The 18789-nt window shown below is 43.0% G+C and overlaps 1 protein-coding gene across 4 annotated transcripts in view; it reads right to left on the bottom strand.

Moving 5' to 3' along the window:
• Positions 1-18789, bottom strand: part of phf8.L (PHD finger protein 8 L homeolog) — a 33637-nt gene extending 14848 nt beyond the window's left edge. The window contains exons 1-11 of one of the 4 annotated variants that reach the window (XR_005963443.1): positions 18526-18787; positions 13860-14164; positions 11998-12083; positions 11420-11537; positions 9775-9935; positions 9454-9595; positions 8088-8274; positions 7231-7393; positions 7054-7141; positions 1809-1915; positions 1622-1713 (exon numbers count right to left, since the gene is read on the bottom strand). Coding sequence is in view for 3 of the 4 variants with exons in the window: in XM_018241071.2 (XP_018096560.1) it covers positions 1622-1713; positions 1809-1915; positions 7054-7141; positions 7231-7393; positions 8088-8274; positions 9454-9595; positions 9775-9935; positions 11420-11537; positions 11998-12083; positions 13860-13957 (1242 nt within the window). In the remaining variant the exon portion in view is untranslated. Of the gene's footprint in view, positions 1-1621; positions 1714-1808; positions 1916-7053; positions 7142-7230; positions 7394-8087; positions 8275-9453; positions 9596-9774; positions 9936-11419; positions 11538-11997; positions 12084-13859; positions 14165-18409 lie in introns of all 4 variants that reach the window. The other 3 variants (XM_018241071.2, XM_018241072.2, XM_018241073.2) reach the window with 3 other exon arrangements.

Here is an 18789-nt window from a genome sequence, read left to right on the forward strand (position 1 = left end):
TCAAGTCTTTTAGGGAGTTAGAACTTTCCATTGTGATTGAGACTAAGTGTGGTTTTCCAACACGTACAATCTCCCCCAGAGGTTGGAACAGTCTCTATAGGGTGGCAACTTAAACCAAAATATTGTATCAGTATGGCGATGTAATTTTGCCTATTTAGCAGTAAGGTTAGAAATTGCGATTCTATCTCCATATGTCACGCAGTCTGCCTGTTCCGTGATAAAACGGGCAAGATGGTGGCGCTAGATGCGTTGCTCTCTTGGATGCCTGCACGCTATGCATGATGACATCATATGCGGTACTATGTATCTCGCCACACGACTTACACCCAATCGGAATGGTGTCCGATACTTGCCTTTTGTTCCATCGGGCTGCCTAAGGCCTAGTATGCGCTCACCGTTCGTGTGTCCACACCTACTTGTAGGTATAACTCTATAGTACCAATATAATTGTCCAGCATATTGACAGTACCACATGTCAACCGGAACAATTTATGAGGGAATATTAGTAGTACGGCATACTTTATTCCCCCAGAGCTTAAATGTGCTTGCAGTATTTTGTGGGCATTCAGGTAGTACCGCATACCCCAGCCCTTTCAAACAGTACTCTACTGCTAGCACAAGCCATTCTGCCACTCACAGGGTAACACACAAAACGCCAAGCATTATTTGCAAGCCTTGATTCCCTCTGGTGTTCCGTCAAGTCACCACAAAAATACTTCAATCATGGGTATGGAAATCAGAGGCAAACAGCAGAATACCTGCTAATCAGTGCTTTATTGTGCGTCCACACAACGTTTCGGGCAGCAAAAGGCCCTTTTTCAAGCACAAGCCATTCTGCGCTGTTAATGCTAGAAGCCAGTAAGGAGGGGACATTGAAGAAATTGGGAGACAGGACAGCATGTCCCCATTTATCCTGTAAACAAAAATAATTAATGTCTAAAATCAATAGTGAGAGATAGAGAAAACAAAATAGTTAAAAACAAAGGAAAAGGTTTCCATCCTTCACCTCCAAGGCAGGACAAAAGAACTGGAGAATAGAGGTGGAGCAGCCTATATATCCTGAGGGAGGGGCCAAGAATTCTTCTGTCCTGCCTCCAGAGGTGAACCTGGACATAACCCACACGTTTGCACTGACAAGAGGGCAAACTAAAGAAATCCAATTTCTATTTTTTTATTAAAGCATTCATAGCTGTTTTAAGCTCATTTAAAAATCTCAGCTGTCAGTCAAATATTGCCTGGCCCTCCTCTATGCCTTAGGCATAGAGGCAGGGAAGACAATCACTTTCACTTTTCATTCAGCACTTCCCAGATGTCACTGCACTCCACACATTCCCCCCTTCTCTTCAACGTTTAATTGTGTAGCCAGTGCATGGGGATGGACATAGAGTCCCGCATTCTGGTGCACAAAACAAGATTCTGAGATGATACAAGGCTTGTCTTAATAACAATGTCCACAAAATGGCTCCTGCCTGCTTGCTATAATTAGGAGTTCCCAGACTGAAGGAAACAAGACTTAAATAATTTATATAGTGTTATTAAAGTTCATTGTGTTCGACTATTGTGATAAAATAGGATTTTATTGGGTGACGGGTATGCCGCTATAGTATGAAAACAGCCCCACCTCCTTCTTGGTCCAGGCTCGGAATGTTGTATTAAGTGCCTTGGCTCCATGCAACAAGTACGATGCTGGCTGTCTTCTGTTCTCTCGCAAACCTTTATACCAAGGAAAGGTGCAGTTGAGACAAAACAGCAGGTATTTATGATAAATTCATAATGACAAAGTAAAGCAGACTGAAGTTTAGACTCACCACGGAAGGTGTCTAGTAAATGCTTCCCCACGTACCAACAGATGGTTTCAAAGTTTGGGAATTTAAAGAGGTCAGCGGTGCTTAATCGCTTTTCAATCTCATAAGCTCTGCAGGGATGAGAAGAAACAACAATTAAATAAAATGTGGTCCACGTGCTTAAGAAACTGTGGCACAGAAAATGAGATTTTGTATACCTACCGTTAAATCTCTTTCTCTTCAGTCACTTGGGGGACACAACAGTAGGAAAAAACTAGCCCCTCCCCTACTGGCTATACCCCCCCAGTGGGCGGAGCCTAGACCTGTTTGTTCCAAAGTCAACAGGAAAAATTCTATTAATCGTAAACAACTTAGTACTAAAACATAACATGTCTGATGGAAAAATGTGTCCTCAGTCCAGGGAGGGAAGCCCCGTGTCCCCCAAGTGACTGAAGAGAAAGATTTAACGGTAGGTATACAAAATCTCATTTTCTGTATAGAAAGGTATACAAAATCTCCTTTTCTCCAAGTCATCTTGGGGGACACAGGGACAGTGGGGACGTACCAAAGCTGTCTCCTAATACCTCCGGGTGGGAGAGTGAGGCTTAAGTGGAAGTGACCACTGAAGCTTGAAGCACCTTTCTGCCAAAGCAAGTTTCAGAAGCCATAAAGGTATCGAAATGGTAGAATTTAGAGAAAGAGTGGACCGAGGTCCATGTAGCTGCCTTGCACAGCTGTTCTGCTGATGCTTGGTTCCTGAACGCCCAGGATCTACACATCCGCCTAGTAGAATGGGCTGTGAGTCTAGCTGGTGGTGTTTTGCCACGTGCCCTCGCTTAATCACTTGCTTGATCCAAATGGGCGATTTTGTGGCCACCTTTCCTTGGTGGGGGCCTGAAGGAATGACTAGTAAGGAGTCTACCTTGCGATTGTCCCAGAACTTTAGAGCTCTAACAGGATCCAGGGTGTGTAGAGCCTTCTCCTTTGAATTGGAAGGTGAAGGACAGAAAGTCAGTATCGTAATCTCCTGGTTCAGATGAAAGTCAGATACTACGATGGGCAGAAAAGATGGAATAGTGCGTATGACAGCCCTATCATGGTGAAAAAAACGAGGAAAGGAGGTTTGCATGACAGAGTTCTGTAACACGTCTCACAGAGGCAATTGCCAGAAGGCAAACCGTTTTCCAGGTTAGCCAGAGAAGTGAAATTGATCCTAGCGGTTCAAATGGAGGGTCTTGAAGGGCTCGTAGAACTAAGGTGAGGTCCCATAGAGGAGCTGGTGCTCGAACTGGAGGAGCCATATGTGCTACTCCTTGAATGAAAGTCTTGACATCAGGCAAAAGAGCAAGCTGTCATTGAAAAAGGACTGATAAAGCAGATACTTATGACTTAAGGGATCCTAGGGATAGACCCATGGATAGGCCCTCTTGCAGGAACTTTAGAGTTCCACTTGGCTGTTAGAGTATCGGCTGTTACAGCTAGTGGGTCCATGTATCGAGCTAGGAACGCTGAGATCTTGCGGTTGTGCAGTGTCGCCATGAGATCCACCTCTGGAGTGCCACACATCTGTGTTATTTAGTGGAAGATCTCGTCTTTCTATGACCACTCTACCGGGTCAAGGGATTGCCTGCTTAGATAGTCGCTTCCCAGGTGGGTTTGGTGAGCTTTGGCCCATTTGAAGATGAGGTTGACTTTGTCTAGTGCTCCTCTGCTTCTTGTGCCCGCCGTAGCGTTGTCGGACTGTATCTTTACAGCTTGACCGTGTAGAATCTGCTGCCAGTGGATTAGAGCCAGACGTATTGCTCGGATCTCGAGCAGGTTGATTTGTAGTTTCTTTTCCCCTTGGTTCCACGGACCTTGAGCGGAGCGACCCTCGAAAACTGCTCCCCAGCCGAGCAGACTTGCATCCGTCGTGTGAACACGCCATTGTGGATCTCCCATGGGTTTGCCCGAGGACAGGTGTGTGCTGTCCAACCACCAGAGGAGAGATGCTCTTGTCTTGCATGAGAGTTGGATCTCCTGAAGAAGGGATTTCCTCTTCCAAAACTTTTAAATGTTCCACTGGAGCTCTCGCAAATGGAATTGGGCAAATGGCACCGCTTCTATGGTGAACACCATGACCCCTAATACCCTCATGCAGAACTTGACTGAGTGTAGAGGTCTCTGAAGAAGCGACCTTACTAAGGCTTGGAGAGGATTGACCTCCTGTGGAAGGCAAATCCTCTGCGTTTGCGTATTGAACTCCATGCCGAGGAAGACCATGGATTAGCTGGGCGTTAGAGAAGACTTTTCCAGGTTTAAGACCCAGCCTAGTTCCTGGTGCGTATCCATGGATGTCTGGAGAGATCTCTGGGACTCTGAGAAGGAGGGTGCCTTGATTAGCAGATCGTCCAGGTAGGGGGTGAAACTCCGTATTGCGAATCACTGCGGTCGCTGCTGCCAAGATCTTGGTAAAGACCCTGGGCCAGACATTAGACCGAAGGGAAGGCTTGTGAACAGATAGTGGCGATTCTGGAAGGCAAATCACAAGTATCTCTTATGTGGATGGAAAATGGGGACGTGAAGGTATGCATCCTTTGTGTCAAGAGAGATCAGAAATTGTCCCAGGGACATGGCTGCAATGACTGATTTCAGAGACTCCATCTTGGATTTTCTTTACAAAGGAATTTGTTTAGTACCTTGAGATCCAAAATGTCTTACCGATCCGTCTTTCTTGGGTACTACAAAGAGGTTTGAATAGTAGCCCTTGAAAAGTTCTGCGGCTGGTACAGGAATGATCACCTGTGATAATAGGAGGTTGAAAATGGCGGCTAGGAAGGCTGTCCTTTTGTTTGAGTCCTGTGGCATTCTGGACATAAAGAACAGATGGGGGGTAGTTGAGGAAAATTCCAGGTGGTAGCCCCGCTTTACCACCTCGTGGATCCAGGAGTTTTGAATGAGTGTGGTCCACACTTCGGCAAAGGTGCCGAGCCTGTGACTGACAGCGCTTCAATAATGTCATGCTGAGGCAGTCTTGTCTCCGGACTTGGGAGTGTGCTTCTTGCTCTGCCAGGGAGGTCTCTGCTTACCAATAAAACGTCCTCGGTTTGCGAAAGACTGTTGTCCAGGCCGGGCCTGAAAAGAAGCATGCCCTTAAAGGGGATGGATGTTAGAGACTTCTTGGAGGAAACGTCTGCTGACCAAAGTTTCATCCAGAGTGATCCGCAGGCTGCCACTGAGAGTGCCGATAATCTAGTGATGACTTGAATGGCATTGAGTGAACCCTCAAACATGTAATCGTTTGCTTCCTTAATCTGGGTGCCCATTGAGAAAGCTCCTGGCGGTTTTCCCCCGGAGGTAATGGCAGTGAGTAAAGAGTCTGACCAGGACTGAACTGCCCTGCTAAACCATGCCATAGCTAGGACAGGCCGTAGAGAAGTGCCTGAAGCAGAGAATGCGGATCGTAGAAGGCTCTCTAACTTCTTGTCCATCGAGTCCCTGAAAGAAGAGGCATCTGGGACAGAAAGGGCTGTATTCTTGGAGAGCTGGGATACAGGCGGGTCAACTGAAGGTGGCATTGACCACTTTTCAGTAAGCTCCTTGGGAAATGGGTAAAGTCTCTGGAATTTTATATTTGTTTGAAAACGTCTCACTGGATTATCTCAGTCCGATCCAGTTGCGAGTGAAAGGGAAAAACTGGTGAAGTCTTACTGTGACATTTGAACAGGCTCTTAGCGGTGTCAGATGAGGCTCCTGGGTCTTGGAGATGAAGGGTCTCAAGTACCGAGGAAATTAATGCATCCACTGACTCTGAAGAATTCCTATGTGAATCCTCCCCCACCTTGTCTGAGTCTGATGAAAGCTCACCCTCTGAGCGATCAAAATCCTCTCCGGAATCTGGTAGAGATGGTGAAAAATATCTGGAAGGGGAATCACTCTCATCCTCGGATGGAGAAGGAACTCTGCGCTTAGAAGTTCTCACCTTGGGCTTGTCAAGGCGGGGAAGCAATTTATCCAGTGACTGGGCTAATTTTGGTATCCCAGAAGCCAGTTGTGATAACCACTCAGGAAAGGGAGGTTGTCTATGAGGTGGAGAATCTCTATGCAAAGCTGATGATTCTCCTTGAAAGACTTGGTCTTCCAGGGGAGGAGCAGGTTCAGGACCAATCTCAGGTGGTTTGCACTTACTACAGGTTCTTTGTGCACAGAGAGCAAACGTTTGCGGCAGGTGGCACAGGCAAAATATCTCACTTGGGCAGTAGGTGGTGTGGTGTGTGTGTTTGGTTGTTATGGCAACCTGAAAAATAACTCAGGATAGCTCTGAGGCAGCGGAGTTCGGGAGGGCCCAAAAGGACAGAGGGAATTGCGGTTGTGCCGGCTCATCCTCTTGACTCTAAGTACTGAATGCGGAGTCAAAATGGCGGTTGCGACTGAGGGCGCTTGCTGAGATTGCGTGAGAGCAGACCGAATGGCTTCATCCCTGGGCCCCAGTGTCCCCGTTCCGTGTCTCCTCCTAATAAACAGCCGTCAGAACTGAAAAGTCCATACAGTCCTCCCCCTTTACTCACAGTCTAATGCGTCCTCACCGCAGAACCGTGTCAGTAGGAGGCTGCGCTCACATAGCATGGAAGGGATAAGGGCAACCCGCTACGTATAGGCAAAGGCTGCACAATTCCATTAAGCTCTCCCCTCATGCAGGCAGTGCGTTAGGGCTTGCAAGGGGGCAAGAGAAAAGGGAGCCCATTAGGAGAAGGAAACCCGCTCCCTAAGGTAGGGAGAGGGATATGTGAGGAGAGAAGGCAGCACAGATAGTATACTCACTGTGTCCTGAATACTCTCCTCTGCCATCCGGCCAGTCAGTCTCCACCTATGGGAAAAAGGGGGGGACCTGAATAAGACTGGGTGGTCCTGCATATCAGGGACCCCGGAGACAGGTCCCACGTTGGGGAATGCCTATGGGGAACCTCTGCTCTGTGTAGAGGGCCTGGGCATTCCCTAGGTGTCAAACAAGGTGTCAAATAATGAAAAGTGAGTAGAATGTCCTAGGACACAAAAAAAATGGTCTAGGCTCTGCCTGCTGGGGGTATAGCCAGAAGGGGAGGGGCTAGTTTTTTCCTACTGTTGTGTCATGCCCTCCTGGATTTACCAGCTATACCCCACTGTCCCTGTGTCCCCCAAGATGACTTGGAGAAAAGCAATAGAGACAATCTGAAACACTGAAATGAATCATTAGTGACCTCATTATATGAGTTAAGAGGACTACACTTACACCATTAAGTCCCAAACTCACCTGAGCTGCATAGCAATGCTTAGGCTGTGCAGAAAGTTCCCTCCAAAGGCTAAGCAGTCAACTGGTGTCAGCACTGCATGTATCCATCCTAGCAGAAACCAACATTGTAATGAGAAGGCAATTTAGGAACCATTCACATAAAAGGAAAAAGGCTCAAAAGTATCAACCATAACTCACCTGTGGGGATGAAAAGGGTCTGTCCCTGTTTGACTGGGCATCTGTAGCATTTATCCACTTGATCTCCAAAGAACATTTCATTCTGATTGGAGGAACTGCTCCAGCACTCAAAAAGGGCCAGGTTGGTTTTGGTCGGTTGGATAAGGTAAAATATTTTTTCTCCCTGTAAAAATATAGGGCAATAAATTGTAAAATGAATGACGTGGGGGCCTATATATCTACAGTCTCATTTTCGTGGTTTTTGGAAGCACAACCAAACTCAGAAACTACGAATATCATGACATTTATTAAAAAATCTTTATATGAAAACCTCTAAAAGCCCGAATTTATTTACAGCAGTTCAAAAAAAATCAGCACAGTTCCCACTGACTTCTACAGGACTTTGACAATTTTTACCTGGCCAAGTTTTAGTATTAGTGGTTTTCACACTTAATAAATCTTGAATTTTTAGTGCTGTTTAAAATACAGTTTATATATGAGAGTTTAGAGATCTGTAGTATTAAAGTGAAAAATTCACACAATTTATATCAAGTATATACATTTTACATTCTGTATAGTTCCATTCTTTTCTGTCCCAGATTCTGGGGGATGTGTTACTTGTTACAGCTTACCATCCCTGCATGAATGCATAGAATATTATATGCAGAAATCATATCATTGCTGGGTTAAACCGAATTACTTGCCAGAGCTCTTATACTTTGTTATAATGATCTCTCAAGAAGCACTGAGGGGGTGTAATTTAGTAGCGGAGAGCGGAGACACAACCAATCACAATAGGGTTAGTACGCAACTCCCCAGGTTATTAGCATTATAAGGAACAACTCACTATGTTAAAGTGGCTTGACATATGAACTTACTTTAAGGACATGATACCAGACAGAGGTGCCCCCAAAATCAATATGGAAATCTGTGTAACTGTCCTTAACACCCATGAGACAGTATTTCTGGACATTAGGCCTCTCAAAAACACTCTGCTCTGGCCACAGGTTTTCTACCCAGGATAACTTTCGTACAATCTTTGGAGTCTCCACTAGATTAGAGAGTCTGCAAGAAAATAAAAAGACTATTATAAGATTAATGAATTTGTTGACCTTTAACTTAAACGTTAATTATGAAGTCTAGATGTGCAATTAGTTTTCATTTTCTATTATTTGTGGTTTCTGAGTTATTTAACTTTTGAGTCAGCGGCTCTCCAGTTTGCAATTTTAGCGAGCATGTTGCTATGGTCCAAATTACCCTAGCAACCATGCACTGATTTGAATTAGAGACTGGAATATGAATAGGAGAGGACCCGAAGAGTATGAGTAATCAAAAGTAGCAGCAATGATAAATTTGTAGCTTTACAGAGCATTTGTTTTTAAGATGGGGTCAGTGACCCCCATTTGAAAGCTGGAACGAGTCTGAAGAAGAAGAAAAATAATTAAAACAGTATAAAAAAGAAAAAAATGAAGGGCAATTGAAAATTTGGTTAGAATTGGCCATTCTATAACATACTAAAAGTTAACCACCCCTTTAAGCAAGTAAAACTAGTAAAACAAATGCACATCTTTCCAAGTTATAATTAAAGAACCAAGAAGAATATATGAAAGCAGCCATAAAACACTGCAGCAAAATCTCCTAAATTCAAATCAGTATCATAATGGCCAAATTTCCCACCAAACCACAAGACAAACACTCCATTTTTTGGGGAAGCTGTGCATTACTTTCCATTAGCAAGCCACAAAAAGGATTTGCAGTATGCATTTGATCATGTACATTTTATATTATAAAGTATTGGCCTTATTTTTTGCCAGATCTCACTAAAATGTAAAAAATAAACTTGTCCTATATAACACTTATTATGTACAGTGGTTTAAGATGTTGGTATAATGAGGGAGTAGTGCATGCGACATGCCATTTCAAATCTATAAAAATTTCCAAATGAGCAGAACTTTGCTTGGCCAGATGTGTTGGGCCAAAATGGTCTGACCTGTTTGCCCCCCCTAGGCCAATGACTGGATTATAGGAGTGTTGGAATTTATAAAAATACAGATAAATATATGGCTAATACTCGGATATCACTCATGCAGGCACCTAAAATCAGAGCTGTGATTGGTCAGCTTTAGTCAGACAAACTGAAGAATAGTTCTAACATGTAGCACAACATGACACTTTGGGGAAGAAGGGGAAAAAAATACAGAAATAAAAAAAAAGTTAAATGCAAATTTGTTTTCCTATACAAACCTTGTCTCTGAAAATTCAAGGCTTATCAGATTGAGAACCTTTTCCCTTTTGGGGCTGTTATAATATTTCACAAAATCTTTCAGTTTCATCTTCAGATCAGCTTGCCTCGTCACATCTATCACATCGATCTCTTTCTCAGGACCTGAATGGAACCAGACGACAAAGATGAGGAAAAAAAAATGTTGAGAGAGCATAAGAGAGATTTGCAAAAGATCATGGAAAACAGCAAGATGATGACATTAAAGATGAAAACTAGAGAAACACAGACATCAAGAAAAAGCATATTCAGTTAGAGGTTTAGAAATTCAGTTTGAAACATACCCACATAGTACTCCACATCACTGACTGTGAAGGTTGGAGCAGGAAGCGTCATGCCTAACCCATCTTTCTTCAGCACTAGAATTGGGACACTGAAACTGTTCTCCTCCAAGTATTCCACTGTCAACTGGGCACCCTGGGGCTTTAGGACGATTTCCTCTGCACTGTCCATTAAAGCACAACGGGATATATTGTAATAAGGTATATACACTATCTTTTGCCAACCAGCTACAGACCATGGTGCATTAACCAAATTCCTTAAAGCAGGAAGTAGTGTTCTGGCTATTATGTTAGGTTATTGTGTTAGATTTGCAGCCACTGTGGCAATGTTCTAAAGGGTCCGCATGTATATCACCCCCCGAAAGGCACACGCATCCCAATTAAAGGTTTTTACACATGTGAATCTTCGTATGTTGTTTATAGTATAAAGTGGACATGCGGGAAAACTCATATAGGCAAAACTATTCGTACCATTAGGAGCAGACTAACGGAACACAAGTCAGCAATCAGAAATAAATTAAACCAACCCGTTGCCAGGCATTTTAATGAAAGTGGCCATACCATTAGTCAACTATGATTTCAGGTCTTAGATTCTGTACCAAAAATGAGGCGTGGGGGGGACCGCAATAAGGAGTTACTGCGGAAAGAAGCCCAGTGGATACGTAAATTAGGGACTATGTCCCCTCAATCATGAATACGATCTGTATCCGTTCTTATTTAAGTCCCGCAGTGCCTGCACTTAATCCAAAGGATGAAGCCAGAGGTGCACGATCCAAATAGGGATAATATATGAACAGAAGATCAGCACTCTCTGTAGTTTAGATTGATTTGTTGATTTATTTATCAAATATCATATCTTATCCGACATTTCCATGTGGGACCGAAACGTCGGATAAGATGTGATATTTGATAAATAAATCAACACAGTTTCACTAAACTACAGAGAGTGCTGATCTTATATGTGTGTGTGTGTGTGTGTGTGTGTGTGTGTGTGTGTGTGTGTGTGTGTGTGTGTGTGTGTGTGTGTGTGTGTGTGTGTGTGTGTGTGTGTGTATATATAGATATATATATATATATATAGATATATATATCCACATATGTCAAAATATATATATATATATATATATATATATATATATATATATATATATATATTTTGACATATTTGAAAACACTAAAAATTGATTAATATATCTTGTGAAGACACCTAGGGGGCAGTATTCCCCAGAGTATATAAGATCATGTGCCTCAATAGTGTGTTTTATGCTTGATAAAAAGATGAGTGCCAATTGAAACGTTGCATGCTTATGCTGCCCCATGATGGAATAAATAAAGGTGAATTTTAATTGCAAAAAGAAGTTGGAGTGCTGTCTTTGGTGAGAAAGATATCCAGTCACTCCAGTCTTTGGCTAACCATACCAGAAACATATTGTATTTTGCACAGCCTATTTACCCAGTTTTTATTTTTACACTGAACTGTTCCTTTAAGCTCAATAATTACAGTATACAAAAAATGAATACACAAATTCAAAGATCCTATAATGAACATTTTCATAAATCCAAGAATTGCCATTTATTATGGGTTTTTTTTTTGTGTGTATGCAATGCCATGAAATGACCAAGGTTGCTAGTAAGCTCCAGCAGTTACCTTGGGAAATTTCTACTTTTCAGCTCCTTGATAAAGTTTGCACTTCCTGTCTGTACTGGCTTCCCAATGTCTTTGCTCAAGTGTAGATCCTGCTTTAAATTCCCACGTCGACGTTTCACTGTAGGAACACACAGTTAGACAATAAGAGGACACTCTCCTTGATTTACATAAATACAAACTATTATTTTGCATTCTGTATACAGTCAGTCCCCTGGGTTTTGTACGAGATAGGGTCTGCAGGTTTGGTTTTAAGTTGAATTTGTGTGCAGGTTGAAACATGTACATTTACTTATTAAATGCAACAAGACAGATGTTTGTCTTAACATAGTATTTATTTTTACCTTTCTGCGCATTTTATTTTACCTTTCTGTGCTCCGCAGTAGACAACACACACCGCAGGGGATTTGGGCAGGTGGTTAATTAAAGCTAAATGCTAACAAAGGCCAAGCAAACCATTGTATGTTACTGTAACAGACCCCTTCTGTAAGTGCAAGTTGTATGCAAGTAGGGTGTATGTAACTCGAGGACTCCTTGAAGTGTTTTGTAGTCATACAGATTAGAAAAAAAATGCTACTTACTAACAGATGGTCCATGAGTTATCTGGCAGTTCGGACAGTGATATAGGTCAATTTCAGATGCTTTTTCCTCCTCCACTCCAACACAGCTGTCCACAAATAAATAGAGCAGAGCAGATACACGTGAAAAACTGAGGAACGCTACTTCTCACACTATAATGAAACCAACGGTTAGGTGGGGCAGTGTACCCTGAAACTTTTCTCAGCTTCGAATGGCTTCCCCTCATGGCTACACATCAGCTTGTTTATATAAACTATAGTAGTACTTATCTGTTATATGTTAGCTTCTGAGTATCATGTGCTTGAATGGCTGGCCCCATGGCTACACAGCAGTTTGTTTATATAAACTATAGTAGTACTTATCTGTCATCTACTGTGTATCCTGTGCTTGAATATCTGCCCCCATGGCTACACAGCAGTTTGTTTATATAAACTATAGTAGTACTTATCTGTCATCTACTGTGTATTCTGTGCTTGAATGGCTGCCCCCATGGCTACACAGCAGCTTGTTTATATAAACTATAGTAGTACTTATCTGTTATCTACTGTGTATCCTGTGCTTGAATGACTGCCCCCATGGCTACACAGCAACTTGTTTATATAAACTATAGTAGTACTTATCTGTTATCTACTGTGTATCCTGTGCTTGAATGGCTGCCCCTCATGGCTACACATCAGCTTGTTTATATAAACTATAGTAGTACTTATCTGTTATCTACTGTGTATCCTGTGCTTGAATGGCTGCCCCTCATGGCTACACATCAGCTTGTTTATATAAACTATAGTAGTACTTATCTGTTATATGTTAGCTTCTGAGTATCATGTGCTTGAATGGCTGGCCCCATGGCTACACAGCAGTTTGTTTATATAAACTATAGTAGTACTTATCTGTCATCTACTGTGTATCCTGTGCTTGAATTGCTGCCCCCATGGCTACACAGCAGTTTGTTTATATAAACTATAGTAGTACTTATCTGATATCTACTGTGTATCCTGTGCTTGAATGGCTGCCCCCATGGCTACACAGCAGTTTGTTTATATAAACTATAGTAGTACTTATCTGTCATCTACTGTGTATTCTGTGCTTGAATGGCTATACACAGCAGCTTGTTTATATAAACTATAGTAGAGTTTCTGAAGCAAGCACCAGTTTTAACAGTTGAGGGCAACTCTACATTCTATGGTCATTACTTTAAAACATTTTGTAAACATGGACTTCTGTATCAGACTTCCTGTTTTCACCATAAACAACCAGGGGTAGGGCTTGAGCATGCTCAGTTTGCTCCTCTCTGCCTCTCCCCCTCCCTTTTCCCCCTGCCTGTTGTAATCTGAGCCCAGAGCTATGAGCGAGCAGGGAGAGACTAAGGCAGGAAGTGATGTCACACCAAGTTAATATGGCAGCTGCTGTCCTAAACAAACAGCTTCTAGAGCAGGTTACTCAAGTATGGTAAAGCATTCTGCAGAATATAGTGTTAAATATTGCACTATTGTGGCTAATCTATTGGCAATAAACTGCTTTGGTAGCTTTCCTTCTTAATGAAAGTATATTAGAGATATCTTTCTTTGCAACTAGGAAACAGTATAAAGAGGTTTTATTTTTTTTTGCCTTTACATCCCCATTTCATTGCAGAGACAATGCACAACATCGACACAACAGGACAAAGAAGGAAACGTCATATCCTATCCAGGTGCGAGTTTCCATTCACAGCAGTTAGCTTTGATTTTTGCTGCTTCGTTACCACAGAACTGCATATTACAGGCTGCTGATCTTGCAGGTGGTTATATTGTGCTTTACTGTGCTTTTACATTAATACTAACGACAGCAGTATTAATTCTGCAGTGGTAATGAAATACTGTAAAGGTACCTTCCATGAAACCAGTCTTGGCAGACATCGCATTCAATCATGAAACGTGTGACATCGTAGGGCAGGCAGCAAAGACAATAAACCGGCACAGATGCCATCCTGTGCCCCCTTTAGTGAGGTTGCTTCACACAACTAGGCTTGCACGCTAGAAGAAACCCCAGCTGATCACACACCAGTTGCAGGTATAAATGATACAAAAAAACATGGGTCTGATATTTAATTGGTTGCGGAGCTCTTTCCTCAATCTCCAGTTATCATGCAGAACACTGTAACCAGTCTGTCTTATTTCGGGTGACGTCGGCTCTCTGTAAACATGGAAAACAAAACAAAAAACATTGTTTTATTAAGGAGATTGTTCACCTTTGAGATTACTTTTAATATGATGTAGAGAGGGATATTCTGAGACAATTTGCAATTGCTTTTAATTTTTTATTATTTAGGGTAAGGGCACACGCGAAGATTCGGGGAGATTTAGTCGCCTGGTGAATAATCGTCACTTCTTCGGAAGACAATCGAACCAAATAGCCTTCCCGCCGGCTAGAATGTAAATCTTCGGCTGGATGGCAATCGGATCACTTAGTTTTCCAAAGTCGCCAGAAGTTGACTCACGAGGAAACTGCTGGCAACATCGTAAAACAAAGTGCTCCAAGTGCCATCCCGACGGCAATTTAGATTCTAGCCAGCGGGAAGGCTTTTCAGAGAGATTAGTCGCCCGAAGAAGAGGCGATTAGTCAACAGGCGACTAAATCTCCCAGAATCTATATGTCTGTCTCTGCCCTTAAGGTTTTTGACTTATTTAGCTTTTTATTCATTTTAATTAGCATTTTAAGCAATCTGGTAGCTAGGGTCCAAATTAGCCTAGCAACCATGCATTGATTTGAATAAGAATAGGAGATGGTCTGAATAGAAAGAGGAGTAATACAAATTAGCAACAACAATACATTTGTAGCCTTACAGAGCGTTTGCTTTTTTAGAAGGGGTCAGCGACGCCCATTAGAAATCTGCAGAGAGTCAGAAGAAAAAGGCAAATAACTGTAAAAACTAAATAATGAAAACCAATTGAAAAGTTGCTTAGAATTCTAGAACATACTAAAAGTTACCTTAAAGGTGAACAACCCCTTTAACGTGAACATTGGTTCCCTGCAAATCAGAATACATTTTGCAAAAAGAAATGAACACACATTAAATATTATTAAGAGACAACCGTCTCTCAAAACTCTTATTTTACGCTGGATAACACATTGAAATTGCCCACAATGCAGCATATTCTATATGTATGCAACTTGTGTCGCCATGTGTGAGAATTTCAGGTAAAATAATGACAGTTCTCTTATTTTTTTGGCTGCACAGAGAGGTGTGTGGGTGGGGGTTATTACAGAGATTACAGAGAGGGGGTGGGTTATGGATTAGTACATAGCTCAGCAGTGGTTTTCAGATTTATTTTGGTTTAAGCGCCTTCACTGAAGACCAGCAATTGGTCAAGACATTTTTAAAGGAACAGTAACCTCAAAAAATAAAAGTGCACGGTTGCCCTGCACTGGTAAAACTTCTGTGTTTGCTTCAGAAACACTACTATAGTTTATATAAATAAGCTGCTGTGTAGCAATGAGGGCAGCCATTCAAAGGAGAAAAGGCTCAGGTTACACAGCATAAGCTCTGTAGAACATAATGGTGTTATCTGTTATCCACTATTTAACCTGTGCCATATAGCCTTTTTTCAATTTCCGCCATTGCTACTCAGCAGCTTGTTTATATGACCTATAGTAGTGTTTCTGAAGCGAAAACATCAGTTTTACCAGTGCAGGGCAACAATACACGATATTTTCATAGCTTTAAACACTAATTTTTTGGTGTTACTGCTCCTTTAACTCCCACTGCAGCCCCTACCCAATTTACTAACAGACACAAATCTCCATGCACTTGCTAACTATATGAACTTTTGTATCCGATCGCAGTGGCCTCATAGATGATGACGGTCTGGTAAAGATGTATTGTGGGTAATCATAAACCCAATCACTCCCCATTTCTATTCAATCCATATTACAGATATTAACTTGACTGCTTTCCAAAGCAGCACTTAAAAATGAAACACAGAACTTGTAACAATAATGACATCAATTAGAGTCCTGCGCGGGTCCATTTTTTGGAACCCGGACCCGCATTCTTACCCGCTTGGACTCGCTACCCAACCTGACCCGCAAGTACCTTATCCACAACCCGGACTCACTGACCAACAAAAACAGGAAGTGCTGTCATTGTAAACCGGAAGTGACATCATCGGAAGTAGGCGTGATCAGGGGGGAAAGGGTAAAAATCGCTACCGAGAAGACCCGCGGCCCAACCGGCAAAACCACGTCTATACCCACACCTGGAACTTCTACCCACAACCCGCAAGGTACCTCAGGTTTTTGCGGGTAACCCGCGGGTACCAGACCCGCTGCAGGACTCAATGCACATGTAAATCTATGACGAGACTTCAATAAAAAACAAATTTCAAAAAAGAAAAAAATTAAACAGTAACCATAAACGATGAAAAAATACACACCCGTCGCCAAACAAGCAGATCTTTTCCCGATATGCCCACCAATGGCAGGTTGATATTGGGTTAATGCGATTGGATTACAATGAAGAGAACAGGCGCCAACGAGTCGTAGGAGCGCAACAACTAGCCAATGTAGTCATCAATCACAGGAAAAATAAAAGCTGCCGGATAGATAGGCCGATTTTTGGCCTGATATCGCTCAGGGAGACCAGTTGGAAGCCCCAACACACAGGCAGATAAGCTGCCACATTGGTATAAAGGACCCATTCTTTATTCTGCTCATGTATGGCCACCTTTAGACCTGGCAACCTTGGTCTCCAGCCTATCACTTTGTGGTACAACATTTGGTTAGACCCCATAAGGGGCATATTTTAAAGGGGTTGTTCACCTTCCAACACATTTTTTCAGTTGGTTTCAGATAGTTCACCGTAAATAAAGACTTTTTCCAATTACTTTCTATTTTCTATGTGTGACCGTTAATATTAAAGTGCAAAGTTTCATTTTTCACCTTCTAAAGCAGCTCTGGGAAGGGGGGGGGGTCGCCAACTGTTCTAAATTGATACATTTAGTTGATCCATTTCTTATCTTTGTCCCTGCTGAGCTGAATCCCTGAGTTTCATTAAAGGCAGCTGTTAGACTTGATACAATAGTTGCTGAGGAATGTATCAACTAATGGAACAAAGTGTAACAGTTTAGAATCTGCACCTCGATTACTGAGCTGCCAGACTCAAAACACCAAAGACAGGGACATTCAACTTTAAACTTAGATTTTGGGAAAACCATAAAAAATAAAAGATGAAAAGTAATTGAAAAAAAGTTTTTGTTTATGGTGAGCAATCTAAAAACAACTGAAATAAAAAAAAAAAAGTGTTTGGAAGGTGAACAACCCCTTTAACGTAACCTGTAACCTTTTTATAAGTGACAGTCACAGTGTTATAAGAGCAAATAAGCATTCACCCTGAATTTCAACCAAATGATTTCCAGCCTATACCCTCTTCCATGCATGGGAACCCCCCAGCCTATACCCTCTTCCATGCATGGGAACCCCCCAGCCTATACCCTCTTCCATGCATGGGAACCCCCCAGCCTATACCCTCTTCCATGCATGGGAACCCCCCAGCCTATACCCCCTTCCATGCATGGGAACCCCCAGCCTATACCCCCTTCCATGCATGGGAACCCCCCAGCCTATACCTCTTCCATGCATGGGAACCCCCAGCCTATACCCTCTTCCATGCATGGGAACCCCCAGCCAATAGCCTATTCCCTGCATGGGAACCCCCATCCTATACCTTCTTCCATGCATGGGAACTCCCAGCCTATACCCTCTTCCATGCATGGGAACCCCCAGCCTATACTCTCTTCCATGCATGGGAACCCCCAGCCTATACCATCTTCCCTGCATGGGAACCTCCATTCTATACCTTCTTCCATACATGGGAACCGCCAGCCAATTGCCTCTTCCCTGCATGGGAACTCCCACCCTATACCCTCTTCCATGCATGGGAACCCCCAGCCTATACCCTCTTCCATGCATGGGAACCCCCTCTTCCCTGCATGGGAACTCCCACCCTATACCCTCTTCCATGAATGGGAACCCGCAGCCTATACCCTCTTCCATGCATGGGACCCCCCAGCCTATATCCTATTCCATGCATGGGAACCCCCAGCCTATATCCTATTCCATGCATGGGAACCCCCAGCCTATAGTTTCTTCCCTGCATGGGAACCCCCATTCTATACCTTCTTCCATGCATGGGAACCCCTAGCCTCTTCCCTGCATGGGAACCCCGAGGCCTTCCCCAATTTGGTAACCCCTTGTGTATGTAGACAGGTTGAAGTTAGCCACAATGCCACAGCACTAGTATCAATTCTCTGTTTAGAGAGTGAGCTGCAGGACCAGCAGTCTCGTGTATTACATTATTATTATTATTCCCAGCTGTCACACATCGTGGCCTCATTTGTCCATATAGGTGATTTCCCTACAGCGAATACACGTACAACATACCCTGTTAATACTGAGGGGAAGGCCTGTGTAAGAGAAGACGACTCTGTATAGTTTAAACTGAAGTAGAGAAGCACCAGGGAACCATCTTGCAAAGCTTGTCGGGACGCGCCATTTACCTGAGGCCGAGGCCGCGAGGCCTTTATCGCAAGAATTCTGCCCGAAGTCACAAAGAAGCTGCACTCGAGCTGTCAGAGGCGCGAAATGACCAGAAGTGTCAGAATACAATCCTAATTGGGGCTGAAGCAGGCTGGGCCCGCGAACTCGGCGGTTTCGATAACTGAGAAGGAATAGGCCTTTGCGACGCCATTACTCTGTAAGCTCCGCCCATCCTCAGCGTCACTCTTGAGCGACACGTTCTGAACCAATAAAGTTTGTTCAAA

Source organism: Xenopus laevis, chromosome 8L (assembly GCF_017654675.1).
Source record: "Xenopus laevis strain J_2021 chromosome 8L, Xenopus_laevis_v10.1, whole genome shotgun sequence".
NCBI lineage: Eukaryota > Metazoa > Chordata > Amphibia > Anura > Pipidae > Xenopus > Xenopus laevis.